General features: G+C 40.7%; 1 protein-coding gene across 6 annotated transcripts in view; it reads right to left on the reverse strand.

The window, feature by feature from the left end:
- Positions 1 to 2,252: 2,252 nt before the first annotated feature.
- Positions 2,253 to 23,852, reverse strand: part of LOC115593926 (glutamate receptor 3-like) — an 85,752-nt gene continuing 64,152 nt past the window's right edge. For 2 of the 6 annotated variants that reach the window (XM_030437622.1, XM_030437620.1), the window contains 5 exons: positions 22,509 to 22,707; positions 13,554 to 13,801; positions 6,203 to 6,317; positions 4,742 to 4,990; positions 2,253 to 3,907 (listed from right to left, as the gene is read on the reverse strand). In XM_030437622.1, coding sequence (XP_030293482.1) covers positions 4,745 to 4,990; positions 6,203 to 6,317; positions 13,554 to 13,801; positions 22,509 to 22,707 — 808 coding nt within the window. In that variant the 3' untranslated portion in view covers positions 2,253 to 3,907; positions 4,742 to 4,744. Of the gene's footprint in view, positions 3,908 to 4,741; positions 4,991 to 6,137; positions 6,318 to 12,663; positions 12,779 to 13,553; positions 13,802 to 22,508; positions 22,708 to 23,852 lie in introns of those variants that run through there. The other 4 variants (XM_030437621.1, XR_003986387.1, XM_030437624.1 and 1 more) reach the window with 4 other exon arrangements.

A 23,852-nucleotide genomic window follows, 5' to 3' on the forward strand; every position in this document is an offset into this window, starting at 1 on the left:
TGCGGCTGTAGAAACTGGACTTGAATTGTACCGTTTGTACCGCAGAAACAGTTTGATGGTAGAAGCAAACAGTTTGAATTCTCTCTCGTCACTCAGTTCACAATTTTTTTTAGTCCTGGTGTCACCTGTTGAGCCTGAACACTGACATTTGAGAGTTTTACAGGCCTACCTTGACATTTGACTAACATTTTATAGAATTGAAATTTACACAAAGCGTCTATTTTTACTCCTTTTAATCAGCGGTGTGTTCAGATGTAAACTGTCTTTAGGTAAACATATAGTTATTGCATGCTGGGAATGAAGATCCGGGTAAGGTTTTTCCTTTTTCAGTCAATTGTAGCAGTATTGGGAGAAATTTGTCTGAAATTGTGCCAAACTAAATGTAAAGTTATTTACTAAAAGCGTCTTTATGTAATTATGGGACCTATAGAATACAGCAGGCACTTAAAATGCCCTTTGTTTCTGATGTATGGAAACTAATTTATGCAAAGAATAGAAAAGATAAAAGACATTAGAATAAGAAAAATAGTCAGATGTCCGTTCCGTTTGCAGCCTCTGATTGGAATGACTGCACCCTGTCAAAGCACATTTACAAATACACATGTACAGATCCACGGGTTGAATTTTGTTCAGCCGCCAGCGTCGTGAATTAAAAAAAACGGTTCATTCAGTTCTGCAGAAGGTTTGTTGCTCAGTTAAAACCTCCCTCTTCATTACTGACTCCCTCCAGATCGTCTGTTCCAACCCGTTCCTTCCCAGAGTCTCCATTGGCAAAAGCAGCGCCTGGAGCTCCTCATTTTTAATTACCGTGTGGCTGCGGTGACCAACTGTTAGAAAATTCTCAAAATAAATGTTTTATTGGTCTAGAAAGAGTGTTATTTAAAAAATATCTGAATTTATAATCGGATCATTACCAGGATCTTGTTTAAATGAGAATGATACAGCAGCTATTAAGTTCCCAGTGGCTGCGCTTTGCATGTTAAACAGTCGGATCCAACTGAATACAGCTTTATAAATAAACATAATTTGGATTTAAATAAACAACTAGATGTCATTATAAAGAAAAGGTCCTATCAAATAGGAAAATGTGCTTATCTGCTCGCCACCATGCTGACGGAAAGTTGTAGCCAACAAAACACTTCAGGGGCTTCACAGCATTCTCCTCAACAAGCGAGGTTGCTCTGAGATTCAGAATTTATCATGTTGGATGAGCTGTATGGGGGCCATTTTATGTTCTTTCTATCTCGGCCTTCATTGATAGGACAGTGTCAGAGATGACAGGGAGCAGGAGCATCTAGCTACGACTTCAAACAAGTCCTCCTCTAGTCCAGTTGTTTAGGAGAATGCTTCTAGGCTCCAGGAATGTTTTGTGGATTAAGAAATGTTTCCCGACTTCATCTGTTTAGTTGATATTATGACCACATTCTCAGGGGCGGTTCTAAGGGGGGGCCAACAGGGGCCAGTGCCCCCGTAACTCTGAGTCTGGACCCCCCTGTGGCCCCCCTGACAGTGAGTCTGCATTAATAATACAATGACAGATTTCTTGCAATGATTTTGTTCTGAAGGGAAAGGCAGGAATAAAGTGTCCAAGCAGTTTACTACCCAATCAAAATTGCTGAAATTGTAAACACTGTTTTGTCTGAATGAGGGATTTATCCTTTTTTCCGGATTGTATGTGCCCCCTTACAAAAAAGCCGGCCCCATCCTGGCCCCCCTATTAAAACTGGTCTAGAACTGCCACTGCACATTCTTGTGTCTGTCACAGTTTTAGCTCACGGAGTCCCAATTTGGATTTACATTGAGGCTTTTTTTTTTGTGGCTTTTGTATTACCTTCTTGACAGGACAGCTTCAGAGATGACAGGAAACCGGGTGAGGGAGGGGTGACTCGCAGCAAGGGTCCCCAGACCGGGACTCCAACCCAGGGCTGCTGCAGTGGGGACATAGCTTCTGTAATTGAGACCCCCGCTCCACCCACTGAGCTAATCGGCGCCCCAACTTGAGTCATTTTAATTTCAAACTTTTCCCCCCCCTTCCTTACCAACGTAATAACTCAAGATGATCTCAACCAAACAGCCTGCGTGTGGAAGTTCCCGTCGTGACCTCTGAAATAAGACCTGCATGGTGAAGTGCGTACCTGCAACAGAGGAAACAAATTCTACCAATTTCTTTTCCCCGTTTTAAAATGATCCAACATGTGTAGCAATAGTTTATTGTTTTTATATGTGTAAAGAGGACAAATAACTCAACGTCTAAAAGGTGAATATAAACCTGCTTTTATTAAGGAAATGTAATAAAATCCTTTGTACATGGCCTCTCCACAGAGGTTCATTGTGTCCATACATGCAACTCTCATGGTTGAGGTACTGTTACAAATGAACTGGGAAAAAAAAAAAAAAAAAAAAACAACAAAAAAACAAACCGGATCGCACGTCGTCGTCGGACGCAAAACTAAACCCAGGGCCCATTTCGAGTTGCAGATTGGTAAAACTATCACCGAGTTCACATGCACTTTTAATCTTGGGGGGGGGGGGGAAGAGAAAAAAGGATGAGAAATTCTGATATACTAAACAAATGTAGGCGTACATGGTTTGTAGCAATTGTAGGTTGTTGTTTTTTTTCTCCTTCAGTTTATAAAAAAATTCACTTATACAAACAGACGAATGTTTTTCATTTGTAGCTCTTTTTTCCTCAATGTACAGTTCACCAAGCTCGCCTTCTGCATTAATGCATAGACACAGAAAGCTCATCACAACCAAAGAAGCTATGGTGTGTGTGTGTGTGTGTGTGTGTGTGTGTCTGTGTGTGTATAATCAGTTACCAAAAGAGAGTCACAGCTGCAGATACTGCATTTTACATAAGAACGGCTTCTACGTGTGTACAAAGTGTAAACCATAAGCTCAGTTAAACCATTGGAATATGCTGTTACATAAAAAACAAGGGGGGGTCGCTCTCCTAGTCCCTACGAGTTCTAATGATTTCAACAATATGGCACTAAGTGATTAAAAGCTGACCTCATTTTCAATAAAAAAAAAAAAAAAAAAAATAGTCTCGTCTCCAAACGGTGGCAGCTGAAAACAAACCAAGTCTTTGTTTTTTTTTTGTTGTTTTGTTTTTAACAGAAGCATCTAAATGAACACAGTCGAGTTGTGAATGAAGTCCGACTGGCTGTGAGAAATAACACCATCGCAGGCAGCGGCTTCTGATGACCACAGTCTCATATTACTGATATTTTCCGAGTTAAAAAAACTTGGGGTACAACGTCGTCGCTTTTAATTGATGCTTAACCCTACTGATCGATGCTTTGCCTTAAATATCATGAAACCGAAAAATAGTCTTATAGTAAAACAAGAAAATGACTTTTTACTCCACTAAATATAACATTTAATCCAACTTAAAAGATTTCACCACAAAAATATGTCTGTAAAGTATTCAAATGACTTAATAAGTACTCCAGGACGGTTTGATTGCAAATCATGGCTTTTTTTTTTTTTTCTTCTTCTTCTTCTTCTTCTTCGTCTGAATAGAAAAACAACGGAAATTACAACAGTTCGTCTAATTGTCATTTAAAGCAACGTTTTGCCCTATAGTTCCACAGATTTTTATATTTTTCAAGTGAATTCAATTTTTATCTGCATTGCCATGACGCTGAAATGCTCCATAAGGCACTACAAGAGGCAAATCTCATGTTTCCAGAAGCAAGAAAAGTCCTGTTGCGTCATTGCCCTCTGTTAGTGTGACGGGCCTCACGAACCCAGAATGAGCACTTGTTGACTTGTTAGGCTTGTGTCCAAGCTGATGACAAAGAAGACTGTCGCCTCCAGGATGCCAGCCTCGGGGTGTCGGGGGTCACACAGAGTGGCTGTTTTCCGTCCAGACGCTCCAGTGGGAATTGACACATTTTCACTTCTGCAGAGCCAAGAGATGTGCAAAGGATGAGGATCAGAATTCTGCTGCCGGCACACTGGAGCAAATCACTTTAAGCTGGTTCGACTCAAAACAAACAAACCCACAAGTTCCCCCGCAGACTCTGGAAAGGCAATTTAGTGGAACTTAAACTGAATTATTAGTTCGGTCCTCTCATGACTTGTGTGGCGGCTGAGTTGATTTAGCTCAATTTGAGAGTTCAATAACAACCATCAGAGTCAGAAACATTACGAGTTCACTGACTTAAAGACTGAAGTCAGTACGGACTTTAAAGCCCCCCTCCAGTTACTTTCTCTTCAACGTGGTGGTTAACAGTCATCTGTAATCATTAACTTCCCTCTGCTCCGGTCTGAACACAGTCACCGGGAGGATGAATATCGACCCCCTAGATTCTACTACAGTCGTACGTCACTGTTCCACATTAGCAACCGCTTATATTTTGTGACTTTGGGCACAAATTTAAGTTCAATATTTGATTTAAAAACTCTTTTGAACCTTTCAAACTACAAATACTTCAAACCTGGAAACGTCTAGACTTCTAGCCGGAACAATTCATGTTTGTAAGTTCAGAGAAGATCTCAAAAATTAACACCGGAAATGTTCCTCTGGATTAACTTGAATTAATCAAATGTATATATTTAGATTAAAGGGGCAATATGTAAGATTAAAAAATGAACTAAAGTCATCAACAGAATGTGAATAAATCCCCTTTAAATTAATGATGACATACCGATTGATCCCACCAGGCTCCTGTATTCTACTTTACCTTACGTTTTAAACCGACACAGCTCGGTAACAAGGACAAAAGGAACGTACCCGTTAGATCTTAACGCTCTCTGTCCCGTACACGTTGTAGCCTTCACGGTACGTGGCAAAATTCTGGGTGTTTGCCGGAGGGGCTGGCTTAAAGTTCTGGGCATTCTTTGCCAGCTTCAGTCTTTTGGTTTCTTGCCGTGACTTATAACAGAACTCTATCAAAGCCACAGTCATAGCCAGGCCGAGCCCTCCGACCAGAATATAGAAGACTCCTGCCACGTTGCTCAGGCTTAGTGCACTTGTCTTGTCCTGGGGGAGGTAGAGACCACCGTTAAGACACGTTGTACTGGCACCGCGAGGCTGACCTCAAACAACAATGCTACACCAACACCAATCCTACATGTACACCCTGCTGCACTACGGCTAACTCTGAGGACGACTGCTAATGGTGTCTACAAAACCCTCTCGAGGTGCGAACGCCTCATTTAGCCTACGAGGGACATAAACTGGAACAACTTAAATGTGTCTTCTTTCTACTCTAAAGAGCTGAGGAGGTGAATGTAGAGAGAGAGCTGCTATCTGTCCTGCTCGATGGTCTCTTTACGAGCCCACACGTCTAGAGGAAGGCGGTCGTGGTCGTACAGGTCTACAGATTAAAAACCTATCATAGCTGCTCAACTTCAACACACTGCATCTACACAATCAAAGTGGCAAGCTGTGGAAGGGGGGAGGGGGGTGGGGGGAGCGAATTGAACCATTTTGCTGCTATTAAAAGCCAAACAGTCATATTGAAATTAATTTATGTGAGTTTTACCATTTGCATTCCAACCCTGGAGGGCGAAAAACTTTGTAACCCCCCCCCCCGAAGCCAGTGCATTCAACGTCGTCTACCTTTAGGGATTCGAATGACTGGCTTGTAAAACTTTCTTAAATTAATTAAATGTGGAATATAAAGTTCCTTGCTTTGACACTCCGTCTATGAGACATGACTATTAAATACCATTTGACCACTTTACACTCAGATGGTATTTAAAGGTCAGCTCGGAGTCAGAATAAGGAGCCCTTTGGGGGGGGGGGGAACTAGCGGCTCGTATCGGGGAGCTAAACAGACCGCAGATTGCATACAAATGATGAAGACCACCGATAAACTAACTTTCAATAAAGGTTTGGACGACCAAACAGCAGTATAATGGTTTCAATTCTAGGATTCATTTTTTCAAAAGGATTTTTTTTTTTTAATGGTATGGATCAAAAGAATGTGTGTAGTCATGCTGCAATTATCATTATTATTTATTCTTTTCACAAATCTGGAATTGTAAGAAAATGGAGTCATGTCGTAATGTAATGGATCATGATCAGAGTGTTGATTAAATCCGACTATGTGCGAAGGTTTTAGTTTTCATGTCATGTCCTGGTTAACATGTCTGACAAAAGGATGTGTGCTTTAGATGTTTCTGCAACATGAACAGTTGGGTCAAAATGCATTTTGCAATCAGTATGAAAAGACCTGCAGCGACTGACCTTACTTCCCGAGTCCTTGGTTCCACATTCACCCTTATCGTACCACCATTTGTTTTTCAGCTTGTCTAAGATGCCTTGTTCACTGAGTTTCAATACTGCAAGGTTTACAGGAGTTCTTCACGTGGGAAATAACATAAATAACATTATATTATGTTATTTTATGTTATTCAACTTTCTTTTAACACTACTTTATACTGTGCAAAGCGATAGTAGTAGGGTCCTGGCCAACACATCACAGATAGCAAGCAACACTACAGTATATATACAGTATATATATATCAATATATGACCTTTTTTTTTTCATAATCCATGACTACCCTAGCATGCCAGACCCCACCTATATCGCTTTGAGTAATCGGCACACACTGATCACAAGAAGAGAGAAAAGATTTGAAACTTGCAGAATAAAGCAGCTGCTGCATAGCTTTAACAGAATGGAAGAAAAAACAAGAGGCAGTAATTGCTGAGGGCACATTTTCTTCTTCTTTTTTTTTTTTTTGCTATGGGCAGCCTTTTTTTTTCATGTTTAGCAAGGTGGATCTAACAGGAACCCTTTCTTGACTAACAGACAAAACACAACAGTTTCAGCTTCATTAGTTGTTGGAGGCTAATGTCTCATAAAACGTCCCCCCCCCCTCGAAATCAGAAACATCCGTCCCCAAATTTAGACCCTCAAAGTCAAGTTGATCTTGGTTCATCAGTTTATCTTTTCATAGTCAAAGGTCCTGAAAAATGTGCTTGTGAGATTATTTTTTTTCAGGGCGTTTGTTTTTGCGAGACATTAAGCTCAATCTCCCCGACTGACAGATTCCCAGGCTTATTTCCTTTCAGCAAATAAAGATCAGCGTTTGTAATCGTCATCAAATATATTGTATTCACCACTGTTATGTCTAATAGAAATACAAATCAATGTTTTCAGATTATTTGTACGAAGAAAACAAAAACGAGGAAGAAGAAGAAGAAGTCATGCATGATGTTAAGTAGATGATCTGCAGTCCTGTTCTCCGGTCAGAGCGCTTTGAAAGGCAAAGTTATGATGATAAAATGCGACAACAGGCTGAACATGAACCAAACTGCTGTTTGTGAATGAAGATTAATGCAGTGACGATCCGACATACAGCGATCTGTAATTGTATTATCTGGACAGAAATACGTTCTGGATGCTTGTGATGCACTTCAGAGACACTGTGAGGATGAATCACAAACAAAAATGATGTTAAGTGGGTAGTTTTTTAGTCCATTAGGGAGCGAAACAGCTAATAATCACAGATTTGTCATAATAATTGTTTTTAATAGTAGTTCATCTCACTAAAATCTGTGGCTACAGTAATTGTTTCTGTGTTAAATTTACATCCATCCTTTTGTCAAGTTAATTACTGTTAGTCACATAAAATATACATTTGGGGTAAGATGATCTACTCTACGGACTTTTGACTTTTCTTATGTTATAAATTATATATCTGCCTTTTCTTTTCAGCTGTAAGGAAAAAAAAATCAACTGCTGGTCATCAGATAAAGTCTCAGACCTCAGACACACCACCAGGTGGTGGCCATGGACTTTTAAATAATACACTGATATTAAGTGCCCAGGTTCATAGTTTAGACTCACTCACATATATGTAAATATATATATGTATATATATATGTGTGTGTGTGTGTGTGTGTGTGTGAGTCTTTGTGGTAATTTTAATGTATGGAAACAGATGACAGCAGTAGCTAGAAGGACAGGTTTGTTGTTAGGTAAAACACTAGTAACGTTTGAACTCATCACTTCATGTAGACAGAAACACACTACATTAACATTGGTTACAAGAGATTTAAGACCTAGTTTCAAAGGGTGCAGAGCGAAATAACGTCTCAGAGAAACCACCGGGACTTCAGAGGTGACAAATGCCGCTCGATTGGAGGCAACGGTGAGGAAAACCACATCTGTTTCCACCCTGCCCTTTTTTCTAAGCAGCTTGGCTTTTTGCAATCATTTTTGTCTGAGAGACGTAAAATCAAAGTGTTTCTGCTCTGTGGCAGTCGCAGTGTAGTCGGCGCTGCTGAATAACTCCACCTGACATTTAATGTCAAGAGAGAAACACTGAGCTGTCCTGAACCTCTGATGTAAGAGCAGCTCACAGCTCCACGCAGAGCGAACTCACACAGGTCTCACCAACCAGAGCATCTCTGCAAACAACAAACAGCTCAAATTAAAGCAACAAAACTCAAATGATAATAATGATAATAATGAATTCCCGATATGCTTACTAATTAAAATTCTACAGCACAGAACACTGAACTGAACTTTTAGTGACGGTCCGCAGAGCAAAATCTAACACACGACAAACATAAAGTTCATATTACATAATATATTGTTATTATGTCGTTATCATGGAGTTTGGACTTATATGTTTTACGTTATGTATATATGTATCACGTTATATGGTGATATGACATAAGTGTAAGGAGACTGTTCTTACTCGCTGCAGTCGTTATATCCACATTACTGATGATTATTGATGATTGATTAAAATACCAATAATTATCCCTACAGGATTGTTGTGATGTCAGTCCTGAGATATTTGGTGCAAGATATTGTGATATTTGGTTTTGTCACATAGTCACATTTCTAAAGTACTTTTGAGGAGATGTTAAAATATGGAGATACAAACTGTGTATTGTGATAAATCCATATACAACATTATCTAAAAATTTACTTTATAAATTAAATGCATAGTATATAATTATAATCTTTTATATATATGAGAAGCCTAGCAGTATATTTGTAACTTTTTAAATTTCAATTATATTTGATCTTATTTTAACTCCCGTTCTTATCTCTATTCTCACCGCACATATTGTACGAGCCTGTGACAAATTAAATCTTCAGTCAGTTTAATTGCAAATTAATTCAGCGCCTCTTTCTACGTGTCTGAATCTAAAAAAAATAAACACCTTTAACGGCAAAATCAAATTAAAAGAAAATTAACCACATGAGTCATATTACATGCCAAATATAAGTACTAAGGTCAGCAGGGAGTTTATATATATATATATAAAAACACACAATATCATTACATAGTCACCTGCGTATCGAAGCCACTGAAGCCGCTGTCGTCTCTCTGGTGACTGTCGGCACAGGCTCATTAATTATGCATCCAGTTGACCGATCGGATTTCACTCAAAGCCTGGCAGAATTGGAGGTAATGTTCTCCAGGAAGCAGATAGGCGTATTTAATTATAATAATCTAAAGTGGACTGATTCTCTCGAGGACGACCGCGCCGCAGAGGGCACGAGTAAAACGCTGTTCCTCACTAACTTATTGAACACTTGCATGACAATATGAAATATGATTTTTTTTTTGTTTGTTTGGAGTACAAATCCAACGCTTTGATTTAGTACAGGGGGTGGACAGAATAACATAAACACGTGTGCAATCAACTGTAATGCAATGCAACAACTAGTGCTATAAATATTACATTTGTAAAGTTTAATGGTAACTAATGTTAATGAGTTGGCGACAAATATATGTCTATAAACTAAAGATATATATATATGTTTCAAGTAATCATTTGTGTTGTGTTGCATCTTTAGAGACCTCTAAACTTCACAAAGAACACATTAATTGTTGTATTGGATATGATCAAATGTTTCTGGTATTGTGTCCACCCTCTGCACCTGTTCAGAGTCAGGGTGTTAGGAGCTGACCAAACCTCCACTGCCTCTGATTTAAGTCACATCAGAACTTTACCCTTCAGTCTCTCTGGAAAACAAGAAAACAGGAACCTAAAAGCATTCGTGAGCACACAAAATAAAAACCTGCATGCACAACACCAACTCCCATGGCCAAATCAAGACATAAATCACATACTGTATAATGTCACACCTGTAATGTAACATCAAACAGTATGAACTATAAGTTACCTAAAAAGATGTAAATGTTTTAAATCACCGAGCTTTGATGTATGAAATTACCAATTGTGGATAAGTAATGTCGGAAAAGAAAAAAAATGAAGTATCTCTATTCAGAATTTGCAGAATTTGAATTACGGCAGCCCAATGAAGAGATTTCTCATATTTTCTCAGTGGTAGTTACATACAATATATTTCCATCCTGTTATTAAATCATCCACACGTGCGTTTTCTGAAAGCGAAATAAGGACAAAGAAATGTGGCAGTCAGACGTGACTGTGTTACGCTGATCGTCTACTCTCTTTCTAACCGAGGGGGAATCGAGGCAAGCTGCCGCTGAGAGAGGAGACGGCTTCTTTGTGTTATCCCATCACCGGTATCCACGTTATCCTGCTCACTCAGGAATGGATGACTCGAGTCGATAACAGCAAAGTTTGCCTTGTCTCTTCTCTCGCAATTTGCCACGTGTAACTGTGGTCATGATGCAAGCTGAAGAGCAGAGGCAGAGATGGATCCACAGTGGGGGCTGTTACTGCGCCCTGGTGTCTGGAACACAAGATCAGGGGCCTCATTCATACGAAGGCTGTACAACAGATTTTAATTGCAAGGAGTCCTTATCTGTGTACAATATTATTTTAGATGATCTGGGGAAAAAAAAAAGCTCCCAGTTCTTCTGCAGAGCTGAGGCTGATGTGCTCGGCTCTGAGGGGATAAAGTGAGGATAGGTTATGCACGTGCACACAGTATGACAGACAAGCTTCACGATGGTTATTAGCTGAGCTCTTCTTGTCTATTTTACTGCTCCAAAACATGACATTAAAAGTGAGACTGTGTGCCTTTTGGAGGAGGAAATAACACAATCTTGATTCATATGCTATAAATCTCAGTATTCAGTTTGCTGCTACAGCCATACTTGGTTCAGCCATGTCCAGTAGCTAACGGTGGCTAATAGATATGTGACTTTTGGAAGGATAAATAACAAAATCTTCCTTTAACTGAGTGAAAATATGAATTCATATGCAGTGAATCTCAGTATTTATATTGCTGTTACAGCCAAACTTAGTCTGCTATGTCCAGCAGCTAATGGTGGCTAATGATAGCTTATGTTAGCTAAATTTAAATTATAGATATGTCACTTTTGAAGGGGGATGTAACATTATCTTCTTTCTACGAATAAATAGTTGAAATCAAAAGCAATGAACCTCAGTACTTAGTTTGCTGCTACAGCCATACTTGGCTCACTTCAACCAGTGGCTAATGGATGCTAACGTTACTTAATGTGAGCTAACTTTAAATTACAGATATGTGACTTTCTGAAGGAGAAATAACAGTCTTACTTCTAAAATTGAAACGTTTCCTTCGTAAGTAATAAATGTCAGTAGCCAGATTCAGTTGGCTGCTACAGCCTTACTTGGTCCGGTACTTCCACTTGCTAACGGTGGCTAATGTTAGCTAACTTTAAATTACAGATATGTGACTCATTGAAGAAGAAATTACTCAATCTTCCTTTTACACATAAAATGTTTAATTCAAAAGCAAAAATTCTCAGTATTCTTTGCTGCTACAGACTTACTTGGTCCGATATGTCCAGTAGCCAAGCTAACGGTGGCTAACGTTCGCTAACTTTAAATTAAAGATGTTGTAACTGACATTAGTTAGCTCACTGACTTAATGAATCTTGACTGTTTTGTGATATTGTCATAATGTCTTTAAGCGTGTCAAATTTAAACATATATTTTCATTATATTTTATAATAATTTAAGTCTCAGTCTCACTTTAAGATGTGGGTGCATCTTCACTTAGCTATTTGCTTACTATGAAAAGCGATCTTAATACAGATTCAAATCAAATCCTCTTGTACAAATGGGGCCCCTGGTCACATCTTATACTCTACAACTGCAGGGTTTACCAGGTCAGGGTGGCCATGGATAGACTTTGACTGGCCTTGGATCAAGACCAACCAAAGGTGTTCTGTCAGTCTTACGCTGGATTTCGGTGAGAGGATGTTGGACAAAAAAGTTTGGACCGTTAGTTTTCACTGTGCCATTAGAATTCTCACGTTTGCCTGCGATGCTTAGTCCCCTCAAGACAACGCTGTTCCCCGTGCCTGCCCTAACACCCAGGCGGCAGATTGGAGAGTGCATACATTGCTCGACTTGGAGGATATGATCATACAAAATCGGATTAGTTTGAATGCTTCAAAGCTTTCATGTTGGCCTGTAGATATAAAAAACAGAGCTGAAGATGGTTTCCATCTTTCATAACTACAAGCCAAAAACTACTCTGTCACAAATACACCATCAAACAATTTTATCTAATACTCTCCTAGCTTACTTCTACACTTTGGTTTATCTCACATTATTGGGCTTTTTTTTTCTTCCTCCATTAGCCAAGTAAAGGGTTCCCAGTTGATCACTTTTGCATAATAAAAATATGTAAAAACAGACATGTTTATCTGTAGCTGATTAACAAGGTATTTGGGCCCAAAGACTACAGCCAGTGACGACAGCCTTGCCGATTACTCTGTTCTAGGATACCCGACTTTGGTGACATTGAGGCTGACCTTAGAGTCACCTCCCCCGCTGCCGCACTCTCCCTTGTCGTACCACCATTTGTTTTTCAATTTGTCCAAGAGGCCTTGCTCATTCAGTTTTAACACTGCCAGGTTAACAGCATTTCTTGAAACGATAAAACATAACTTGTAAGAAAATGAACAGGTCCGTGAGAAATCTAATATAGAATATTAGTAAAGAATAGTGATTATATCAATGGTTCATAAGGGGAGCACGGAAGGAACAAATTGGTGAATAATTTCACTGGTGTGGAAGGGTAAGAAGCATTTTTTTACAGCAAAGAAAATGTTAAATATTAGAGAGGTGGCATGGAGGGTTACATTGCTTGTAACTGAAGTGTGCGGGATGGGGACATTCTGTCATTGTTGAATTGGAAATAAGAACATTCAGCATGCGGCTTAAACATTCATCACAACTGACAGACCAGCATTGTAAACTAGCAAAAGAGACACATATATCAGTGTTGAATTAGAAGCAAATGCAAAAGAGCACCACAGGAAAAAAAACCAGGAGGGGAGGGAGAGAGAGGTTGGAGGGGGAGGAAAAAAGAGCAAAAAACAAAACGAGGTCGGGGGGGGGGGAAGGTGAGAGTGCACATTCACATTCAAATGGATTTACACAGTAATATACCAAAAAACTTTAAGAGAGAGAAGAAATTAACAGAGAGACACACACCAGATACATACGACAGAACAGAAAAAATGGCTAAACGTGTCGATCAAACTTATAAAAACTCTTCACTCATTGATGCACTTGGGAAAAAAAAAAAAAAAAGAAGAATTAAAAGGGGTGAGGAAGAAGAGAATGGCAGAAAAGGAGACATCAGGGTAGGTGGAATACTATAACAACATGGATGATATTGTTATAATATCCCACCCACCTTAATGCAGAGCCTTTAGGAGTGGCCACACCGTATCCCTTAGAGTCGAGGTTTCCGCCCACTTTCATGGTGTCGCACGGCTTCCGCTGCTCTATGTACTCGTTCATAGTGGACTCGAGCAGAAACGCGAACTTTCCCTTCGACTTTCGTACTCGAGAAACCCCGTCCGGCGTCGTCTTGGCAAAGACCGAGGGCTCGGCCGATTTCATGTAAGACCACATTTTCTCGTACACTGCTATTTTGGAGCGCTGCATTTGAGGACACAGAGAGAAAATAGGAGACAGTTTAGTTATGCACACTGACAACCACAAAAAAAAGAAAACATTCACAGTGAGCTGCTGTGGGTTTGAGTACAAGGAGAAGTTTGACATTTTGGGACATTTTCTCAAGTAAGGAGATCGATATCACTGGAGCTGGAGCCATGAGGCGATCAGCTCAGCCACATTTAGGGACTGAATGAAAATGATCAAGGTCAGGAGGAAGTCTGAATGTCCAAAAGAAATTTAGATGTTGTGTATTACCTAAGTCAAAAAAAGAATGCAATGATTTCACCCACATTTAATTAAAGTACATAAACAAGACGATTGTGTATTTCGTTTTCTAAAAAAGCAGGACCCTCCCGAGAGTTGTTTATGTTTTCTTTGGTATCTCTCATTGACCTACGAATAAACTGCGATTATCCTCCAGCCAATACCTCAAAAATAATATGTTTATCGCAAAAACACCAACACTCGGAGGAAATAGCTGCTAAATAAACAACTATTAGTGCCATCAAATGAATAAACGGGGCTCGGACACCTTCTCTGGTGGACTCACATTGAATAACTGACAACTATAAAGAACCAACATCACTGCGCCTCTAATCGTTTTTGTTTCTTGGTTTTATTTTGTATGTTTTTTGTAATAAATCTCTCAGTGAATTAAATAAAATATAAATCAGAGATTGGAACAAAATGCACTCCCTGTTCTCCCCCCCAAAAAAGTCTGTAGTTTTCTTTTTTCAGCAGGAAACATCTATTTTCAATCAGTCCCTGAGCGTGAAGACTAGAAACAGGGGAAACTGCTGATCTTGTGAAACATAGTGTTTATGCTAAGCTAACTCAAATCCCTGCTCCAGCTCCGTAATTAACACGGAGACGTGAGGGTGATGTCGATCTTCTCATCTATCCCACAGCAAGAAAGTCAATTAGAGTACTTTCCTAACAAGTCAAACTGAACCTTTAAAGCAAAAACAACCGCTGCACTTCGAGTCCGTGACGTCACATTGGCGTCACAGTTTCTGGCCCCAACGTTTCGACGCTCAGAGCTCAGCGGACAGTGTTTTAATCCGCAGTGGATTCGCTCTTTACATGTTAACAGTGCAGCGGAGGTAGTGGGCTTCGTGCCAGCAGCCTGAAGTCTGACAATCTGGCAGCTCAGCAGAAGCAAAACGCAGCCCGTGTTTGATATCAATATTAACAGACAGACGTGAACTCGTCCTCCTCTTCAGTTTGTGCTCCGACCAGCAGGTCACAGCTGGAGTCACAACCTACTTTTAGTTTTATCAAATCAGTCCCTCCATAACTACATCTGACCGTCGGGCTTATGCAACATTTAAGTTTGTGCAGTTATATTGACGTTACGATGTGTTGTGCATCATCTAACCCCCCGACTAACACACAAACAAGGTCAGTATAACGGTGTTCATTAGTTTCTGACTCTGGGAAAGTTAAAATTCCTGCAAACTAATTAAAGTAAATACTACTTATTTAACAAAAGCACACACATGAAGGCAAACTAGCTGCATTATTCCGATGAATATACTGTATATAAACATCTGTGCATCATTCTCATCTTAGTAGTAAAGTCATTCTCTCTAACCGAGTCATACATTATGTTCCATAAGTTAATTATCTAATTATGTTACATGTTCATATATAAGTTGTCCCTCATCTTCTGTCAAAACTTTACCCTGCACATTATCTGTTGCTTCATCTTTTCATCTGGTTGTTTTTACTTTGGATTTTCAGCCACGTGCCCGATTAACTTACTGCAAAACCTCCAAAACGACTTCCCACCATTGAAATCGCGATACATAAATGAGACCAAATCTAAAGGGTTAAATGTGTGACAAAACTGTCATGGTTTGGCTTTTTAGTTTCTTTGCTTTCTATTTTATTTTGTAGATTGTATCTCTGTGTGTCGTGTTTTACAATCCACTTCCTGTCTTTGTCCTTTTCCCATCCTTTTTCTGTGTTCACCTGTTAAGTTAACCAGTCTTCGTCTGCATCTCCTGCGTTTTTTTTTTACGTGGGTTCCCTGGTCCTGTTTTTGCTCCTCATGTTAGGATGCTCTGGCCTACAAATCCTCTCCGCCGAATGTAAGAAAAGTTGTTTTTGTCGCATATCCACCCGAACAAACGCCACAGCATCGCAATTTAATAGTTTTCTTCAGTGACAATTAAAACCGTGATGCAAAAATGTCCTTTCTATCAAAGAATAGATTTCAAAGTCCTGCTGTTGGTTTATAAAGCATTGAATGGTTTCGGGCCAAAATACATTTCTGATCTGCTGCTGCGTTATGAACCATCAAGACCTCTGAGATCGTCAGGTACCGGTCTGCTTTCAGTCCCTAGTGTCAGAAGTAAACATGGAGAAGCAGCTTTCAATTACTATGCGCCACATATTTGGAACAAACTCCCTGACAATTGCAGGTCTGCTCCAACACTCACCTCTTTTAAATCAAGACTTAAAACATTTCTTTTTGCCACTGCTTTTAACTGAAGCAATTCAAGTCTTTGAACTGCATTATGACTCTGACTCTACAGTCTTGTTTCTTTTAAAGCCTTTCTATTTTAGCCTACTTGTTTTGATGTTTGTTTCTTAATATTTTTACTGGTCTAAAATGCTATTTAAATTTTTTTTTAATGCAATTTTTAATGTCTTTTAAATGAAATTGTTATGTCTTTTAATGTAATTTGTGTGTGCCTGTAAAGCACTTTGAGTTGCCTTGTGTCTGAATTGTGCTATACAAATAAACTTGCCTTGCCTTTCTTTTTCACTGATCCTGAACTATATCACAAAGGCAATGTCTGTCTGATCATGCAGCCTTGACATCTACTCTGTTTTTATGTATTTCTTTTGGAAGCACTGCAGACATATTATCTCTATCACTGTAGTCATAATATCCAAATGTCTTCACAGTTGGGAGAATAAAACCTTTTCGAACTTTTTTAGAAAAGGTGACACATTTCTTGTTTCTCCCTTTAACTTCCACATTAAACAATCCAGTTACATAATCGTGAAAATCATGAGTGACCAGACCTTATTATCACATCGTCATTTGTTCAAGCATGATTTCATGAATCCACACGATGGATAAGCCAAATACCATTTGAAAGAGTTTATGTTTATGCAGAAGTCCTTGTGTGACGCCACTGCCTTTAACACATTTGACCTGCTTACTACGAGACTGACGGCTTCACCTCTGTGGCCCAGTCAGCTGCCAGCTGGAGCAGCTACAGACACGCACAGCGCGGCCCTGCTCTGACACTCAGTACACTGCTAAAAATGGCCGGCGAGAGGCTGATCGCTGGTCACCGGGGAGCTGGAGTACACAGCTGCCTACAATAGAGGGAAGAAAAACACAGAAGCTGCACTAAACTGGGCTAATGTGACCTTCCGCTGAGCTCGGCGAGGGAGGGAGCGCCTAAAAGGAAACTTTGGGCGGAAACTTTTTTAGATTTTTGACATATTTCTTTACATGTCTGTGAGCGGCAGCTTGTCAGCGTTGTGGTCAGAGCATGACAGGCAGTTCTCATAATCGCTCTGGCAAACAGGAAGTAGAAGTGTGAACAAGTATGTGAGATCAGAACTCCGAAACTCTGGAGTAAGAAAATAAGATCTGTTATCTGCTATTCTCTACGACCCTGGTCACTTTGAATATACAAGAATGAGGTATTTGTGCATTGCTATTATACTGCATGTCTCATTATTTGAGTTGTCCTTGGCAACAGGGTCAGACTTGCATGTATTAACTCGCTTTATTTATAGATTTAATAAAGAGGAAGCCAGTGCGCGTGACCGGTAGCCCTGTGCGTCAGTCCCACATCACATCTGGCAGGTGAAACTAAAAGAAAAGATCGGAGCAAAAATTGTCAAACCACGTCGGCTCGATGGTGTGCACGGGAGTGTTGTGTAAATAATTCACCGGAGAAGTAATGGATTGTGGGCTCGGGCTAGTACGTGAATCATTCTTGACATATGCACGATTTCAGTTCAGCTGAGCGTTCATGTAAACACTCCTAACATGACAATAATAGCTGATGACAGGCCTGACCGGAGTGTGAAAACAGACATTTTTTCTCTTGAGTTAGATGAAGAGGCACGCCTGTCAGGAGCAGGTCGGTCGGCCCTCTTGATATCCGTTAACTCTCCCCCCCCCCCCCGTGCTGTCGGAGTCATAACTCTCGCTGCGGCGGTCGCGGCTTAACGAAGACAAACTGTTCAATAAATGAATTCTAATTAATCGCGACAAATCTTTTCAACTGACAAACACGTCGTATCCTCTGACTCGCGAGGAACTTTTACCGCCCCTCAATCCATTCTTGAAATAAACTGGCCTCAACTCTTCCAGCTACCAGTTCATCTGTCAGCTGCTGACTGAAGGGCTGAGAGTGATTCACGGCCCTCTGCGCGCGTCTGTCACTCTGTCATACGGAAAACGGAGCCGACAGGCCAAACAAAGCATGTGCAATCTTCCCGCCGCTTTATTTTTATCTGGATGCGGTTTCCCATTTTACGTGCATTGGTGGAGGATCAAATCAAGATTCATTTACCGTATGTTTCACGATCAGTGGAAACGAATGAATAAAAAAATAACTATTAACTATTAATAGCACGGTTCATTTAGCAGCTGCGCCGGGATTAAAGTAAAATCTATCACGGTTACAACTTTTGTGTAATTGAAAGTAAACAAACGGCTAATTCGTCTGTTCGGCGGATTGTCGAAAGTTATTGTGAAAACCATTTTTTTTGCAAATCAATGGAGACATAGAGCTGAGAAAACTTAACACGCAACAACCCGTTCAAAAAAATAATTCATAAGACGTGTCAAACATTAGATTACATGTGTCCGTTTAGTATTAGCTTAGCTTAGTTTAGAGAGCAGAAGTAGGGGGAGGCAGCCGAGCGCGGCTCCGTCCAAAACCGGCCCACTAAAACCTCCGAAGCTCACTAATTAACATGTTGTCTCTTGTTTGTTTTCACCTGCACAGGAAGCTTTGATGCAACGGGGGAAATAGTTCCAGTAAACAACTCCTTGTGAGCCAATTACCTCTCGAAAAACTCCAACTTTTAAATTTCTGTTTGTGTTCCGATTAAACAAAGGAGATACATCATGTTAATTAGCGAATTCAAAGGTGCTGGAAGGCAGAATTATTTAATTTTTTTAACTTTGTACAGAGTAATGCAAGTCGTTACCGGCCTGCTTCTAATCTTTATGCTAATCTCAAATAATCATCTTTAACACTAGTGCGAAATCTCTTTAATCTAATTGTCAAAAACATTAAAATGTTCAAATGAAAGTGTGTTTCTAAGTCCCATCTGAAAACCAGAGAGGAATAAAAGCGAGTGTTTTAAATGAATGACCATGTTAGTTGTCATCATATATTACGTGCGTCGAGGAGGCCGTGTGATCTGGATTATTTGATGCTCCTTCCGTTGGAGATCACTGGGAAAAAAAAAGGTATTTACGGCTCTTAATTAATCAGCCGCTTTGAATCACCGGATTTCATCAACCGTCGCTCAGAACGGCTCCCCTGCGCTGACATTTTCCAGTTCGGAGGAAGAAAAAAGGCAGTCAGGATGGAGTCACTCCACTCCTGTCAATTATCTCCGGAGGAGCACCTTTGACAAATCACAGCCTGCCAAATGCATCACGGATTAGCACATCCGCCGCCGCTGCGTATGGAGCCGCTGCTGCCGTGATGATTCACCAGGAAGCCTCAAAAAATGATCAGTTTGATACACTTGATTTTACAGACATGACACATGAGTATTTTAGGGCGTCTTCATGTGCCAACAATATCTTCTTTTTTTCCGTCGTCATCTCTTTTATAATCTTTATGAAAACACGAGTCCGGTGGTTCAAAACCCGACCCACAACTAGTATCAGTCATTAACAATGGCAGGGAGGAGTGGGTAATAAAACAGGATCCAAGTTTGACTTCAGTGAGATGAAGGCCAGCACAAGAGCATCGACACACTCTAAAAACTCAGTCGCTCACTTTATATTCGCGCCCCAGTTTGAGATTCTCTGAGCTGATAATACAAAATGGAGGCAGTCCGCTAAAAAGTTTCTGTTTTGACAACCAAACTTTTGCTCGCGTTGTAGCTCTTATCACTTAATGAACTCAGTCCACTCGAAGGTAAACATTCGGGTGTTAAACAAAGTTAAAATTGGCAAACAACACAACCCTGACAAACTTTGGTGTCTTGTTTAACCACGTCTGCTGTCGTCGCGGTCATTCCAACAGAGCTTCTCCTACAAGTTTGAATTATAACCCAATAAAAGCTGAGAATCGTTGAACGTGCCGTATTAAACACATTTATTTGGGGATTTGAGAGAAAACTACATTTAATATGAACGCTTATTGCTGCCTTAAATATCATATCAATAAAATCCATCTTGATTGTATAATCAGTGTCTTCAAATTCTACTGCAGTTTCTTCCGTTTTTCAGCAAGCTGCTCGGATTCTCATTCTCAGTCTTGTCTGAACAGCTGCAGTTTTCACAAGTTGAAGTAATGTTTAAAAGCACTGCAGTGCAGGAGACAGCCAGTTACAAACGACCTCCTCCACACCGATCACGGCAATCGCTCCATTTCTATGCTTTCAGACCTCGGTTCAGTTCTGGCACGGCGGACTGTGCCATTCTGCTCCAGCGCCTTTAAAAATGAGCCGGGTCACAGAAACATTAAACATGCCTCAGCTCGGTCACACCCCTGCGAAATCAGTCCTCTCCACACACACAGACAAGAATATTTCATCCCAGAGGTAAAAACGCTGTCGCCTATTCTCTTGAGAGCGACGCATGCTTTGATTTGATTATGTTTGGACCGACTCCGTCCTCTCTTGCCAGAAGTGAGTGTGTAAAATGGAGCAGATACCCAAACCAAACAGACGGAAACATGCTGTTCCATCCTGACTGTATTTACACAAGCTGTCTGTAAATCTCCGAAGAGATTGTATGATGTGATTTTATAACTCCCCGTGGACCAAAGCAAGAGACTGAAACCAACACACTGTCCCTGCCTGCTCACGACCAAATCTAACCAGCCGTTTGTATTTATCAAACGTCTCAGACTTGCTCGGAGCAATCACACCAAGAGACCGACTGGGACTAAAAATAGACACAGCTCAGCGCCGGACATTGGTTGTGAATGACATTTCCATTTCCGAGGAATAGGACGCCGTCTTTGAGATTGCAGTTTTGTAACGGAGGACCAAAAATTGGAATTATAATGACATCTTGGGGTTCTTCTTGAAAGTCTTTTCCCCCTAAACTTTCAAACACAAACACAGAAGTAGCCTGATAATCTGTTCATTTCACTTAATTCTCTGTAAATCGAGAGACGTGGTCCGCGAGTCATCCTTGCTATTCAAGGCAGGCCATTAATTTGATGTAGATAATACATTAACTAAAAGACTGACAGGCTCACACAGTCTGTCACCTGCTTTTGGCACATTAATTCATTTTCCTTCATTGTATATACGTTCTTATGCATGTTAAGGATCTTTAAAGTTTAAGAAGCTCCTCTCTCCCACAGAAACACTGCTCCCGAAACGTCTCATCAGTCTTTAATTTCTGTCACCATGTCACATATTTGCATAATTTATGCCAAACAGCTAGTTTGGTACATTGGAACTGATTTAGCACAGCTGCTCTGTTGTTGCTAGCGGTGCTGGCTCAGGTGTGTGTGAGCTGACCAATCACAGCAGACTGGGTATTCAGAAGGGGGGCGCTTAAAGAGACAGGAGCTACAACAGGGCGTTTCAGACGGAGCTGCAGCGCTGGACACCATGAGTGCATATGATGCATATTTTGAGCATTAAAGCTTGTAAACATATTCTAGTAGTAACCCAAAAGACAATTATGGACATGACAATAAGCATATAACGTCTCCTTAACCCTAATCCTTTATTAGATGTTAAAGCACCGTGCGTCCTTGATGAGAGTGCTTTTGGCGTTGCTTTTGCAGCACTTATGAGTAGCAGTGATAGAAACAAATCTGCATATTAGTGGAGCCGCAGTGAGGCTAATCAACAGTTCGTTTGGTTTATGACTCTATTGATGGTTCAACGAGGGACCATAATTGTCCCAGACGCACAGCAGAATTATTCCTGTTACCAGAAAACATCAAGCTGGGGGGGGGGACAACAAGTTTTTGATTTCGGAGTGAACCAAAGTTAATTTTGTGGACAAAATGGATTTGCAACCAGGCTGATAACAGGCGATCTCTCCTCTCATCCTAATACCATAATTTAGTTTTGGGATGCTCTGCTCTGACACGTGAAAAACTACGAGCTCAATCTTGGCCGTCCACCCCAAAGCACTTTTAAATCCCTTAACAAAAACCAATGCGCGTAGTTTCCTTTAGCTGTTTGCTCCTTTAGTCATACTTAATTCCTTTTTATATAAAACACTATGCACCACTGTTTTATGATGTGCTGAATTAATCACGTGTAGCTGTAGAATTAGTTCTTTAGAAGTGCTGTATCAGGGGAAAAAATACAATTCTAGACATTATTTTATTGATTAATCATTTGATTTATTACCCGGCAGGTAATAAATCAAAACCCACAGCGAAGCTCCAGAGACTTCTCCAGCTCTGTGATCTTGGCCAACATTAACTACCGTTAGAGCCGCTCTCGTTATGCAGCGACAGCATGGACGACAGCCAGCTGAGACACTCACCCTAAAGAACTCCTTAGTGGAGCCTGAGTCTAACGTCCCATAGGCGATCTCCGTCTGCTTGGCCAGGTCCTCTGCGCTCTCGATCGGAGACACCATCCTCTCCACGGTGAGGAAGGCGGCCAGGTTAGCCGTGTAGGAGGAGATGATGATGAGGGTGAAGAACCACCACACTCCTCCGACGATGCGCCCCGACAGCGACCTGAGAGGGAGCAAACATAGCAGACAGAGAGCAAATCTACATAGGGTGGGGGAAGAAGGATCATTTCCCAACGTGTCTCCTGTGTTTGGCCTCTTATCAGCTCAGACGACAGCACTTTAATTTGAGAAACTTTATGCTTATTTTGAGAAGTACAGAGTGACATTAAATGGAAATACTCCAGAAAATTGCACTTTAACACACGGCTTGAGTCAATGTTCTCACCCAAATGTGCTCCGTCCTCACACATATGCGCATGAATTCATTTAAATCACATATCATAAACTTAATGTAGCTGCCTTTAAAGCTAATTAATTCTTTCAAAGTAATTAAAAAAAAAAAAAAAAAGCCTTGTTAACTCAGTACAACTGTGTCCACAATTAGTTCTGGAGCTAATTCAGGTGAGCAACCAGGTGAGATAGCCAGAATCGCTCAGCACAACAGCAGCCGGAACCCAGCAGCCTGCAGAACCACGCCGGGCCTGTTATGAATCTGTCCAAGATTACTTGGGTTCATTCCAGGAACAACAGTAGCGAAGAACAACTCTACTGTGTTTGTTTTCTGTCCTCGTCTTCAGCTCGACAGTACCAAGCAACGGTGAGCACTCCGTTGTTTCAGGTAGTAAAGGTATCTGTCGGTTCAAAGCTGCAGGCCAGTGTTTGGTGCAGGAATTTGTTCGAATGTTTGATGTACGTCCCCTTATGGCAAAAATGTTACGCCATCACCACAAATTCAGACGAGGGCAGACAGAACGAGTCTGAAGAAAAAAGCTCCACGAGACTGTCTGCTGCTGAAGTCAGGGTGTGATGAGCCGGAGCGCTCCGTCACACAGATACTCCCGTCCTGCTTGCTGTTCCTTAACCAATTCTTCACAGCAAAGACTCCGACCTTAAATCCATGCGTAGCAGTGCAACTCTAGGTTCATATATTTAAATTTGACTATTCTCTCTGGTACCATTCCCCAACTTCCGCAATCACACACACACATTCCACTGAATGTCCCGCTCGCAGCTGAACTCACGTTTCTCATTTCGAATGGGGATCCATTTGGGCCGCATCGCTGCACTGCCGAAGTACAGCTCCGGATTTCCCCTGATATATTGTTTTCATAGCTACGTCTTCATGCTATCCTTGGCGGGGGTGGGGGC

This window comes from Sparus aurata, chromosome 13 (assembly GCF_900880675.1).
Source record: "Sparus aurata chromosome 13, fSpaAur1.1, whole genome shotgun sequence".
Taxonomy (NCBI): Eukaryota; Metazoa; Chordata; class Actinopteri; order Spariformes; family Sparidae; genus Sparus; species Sparus aurata.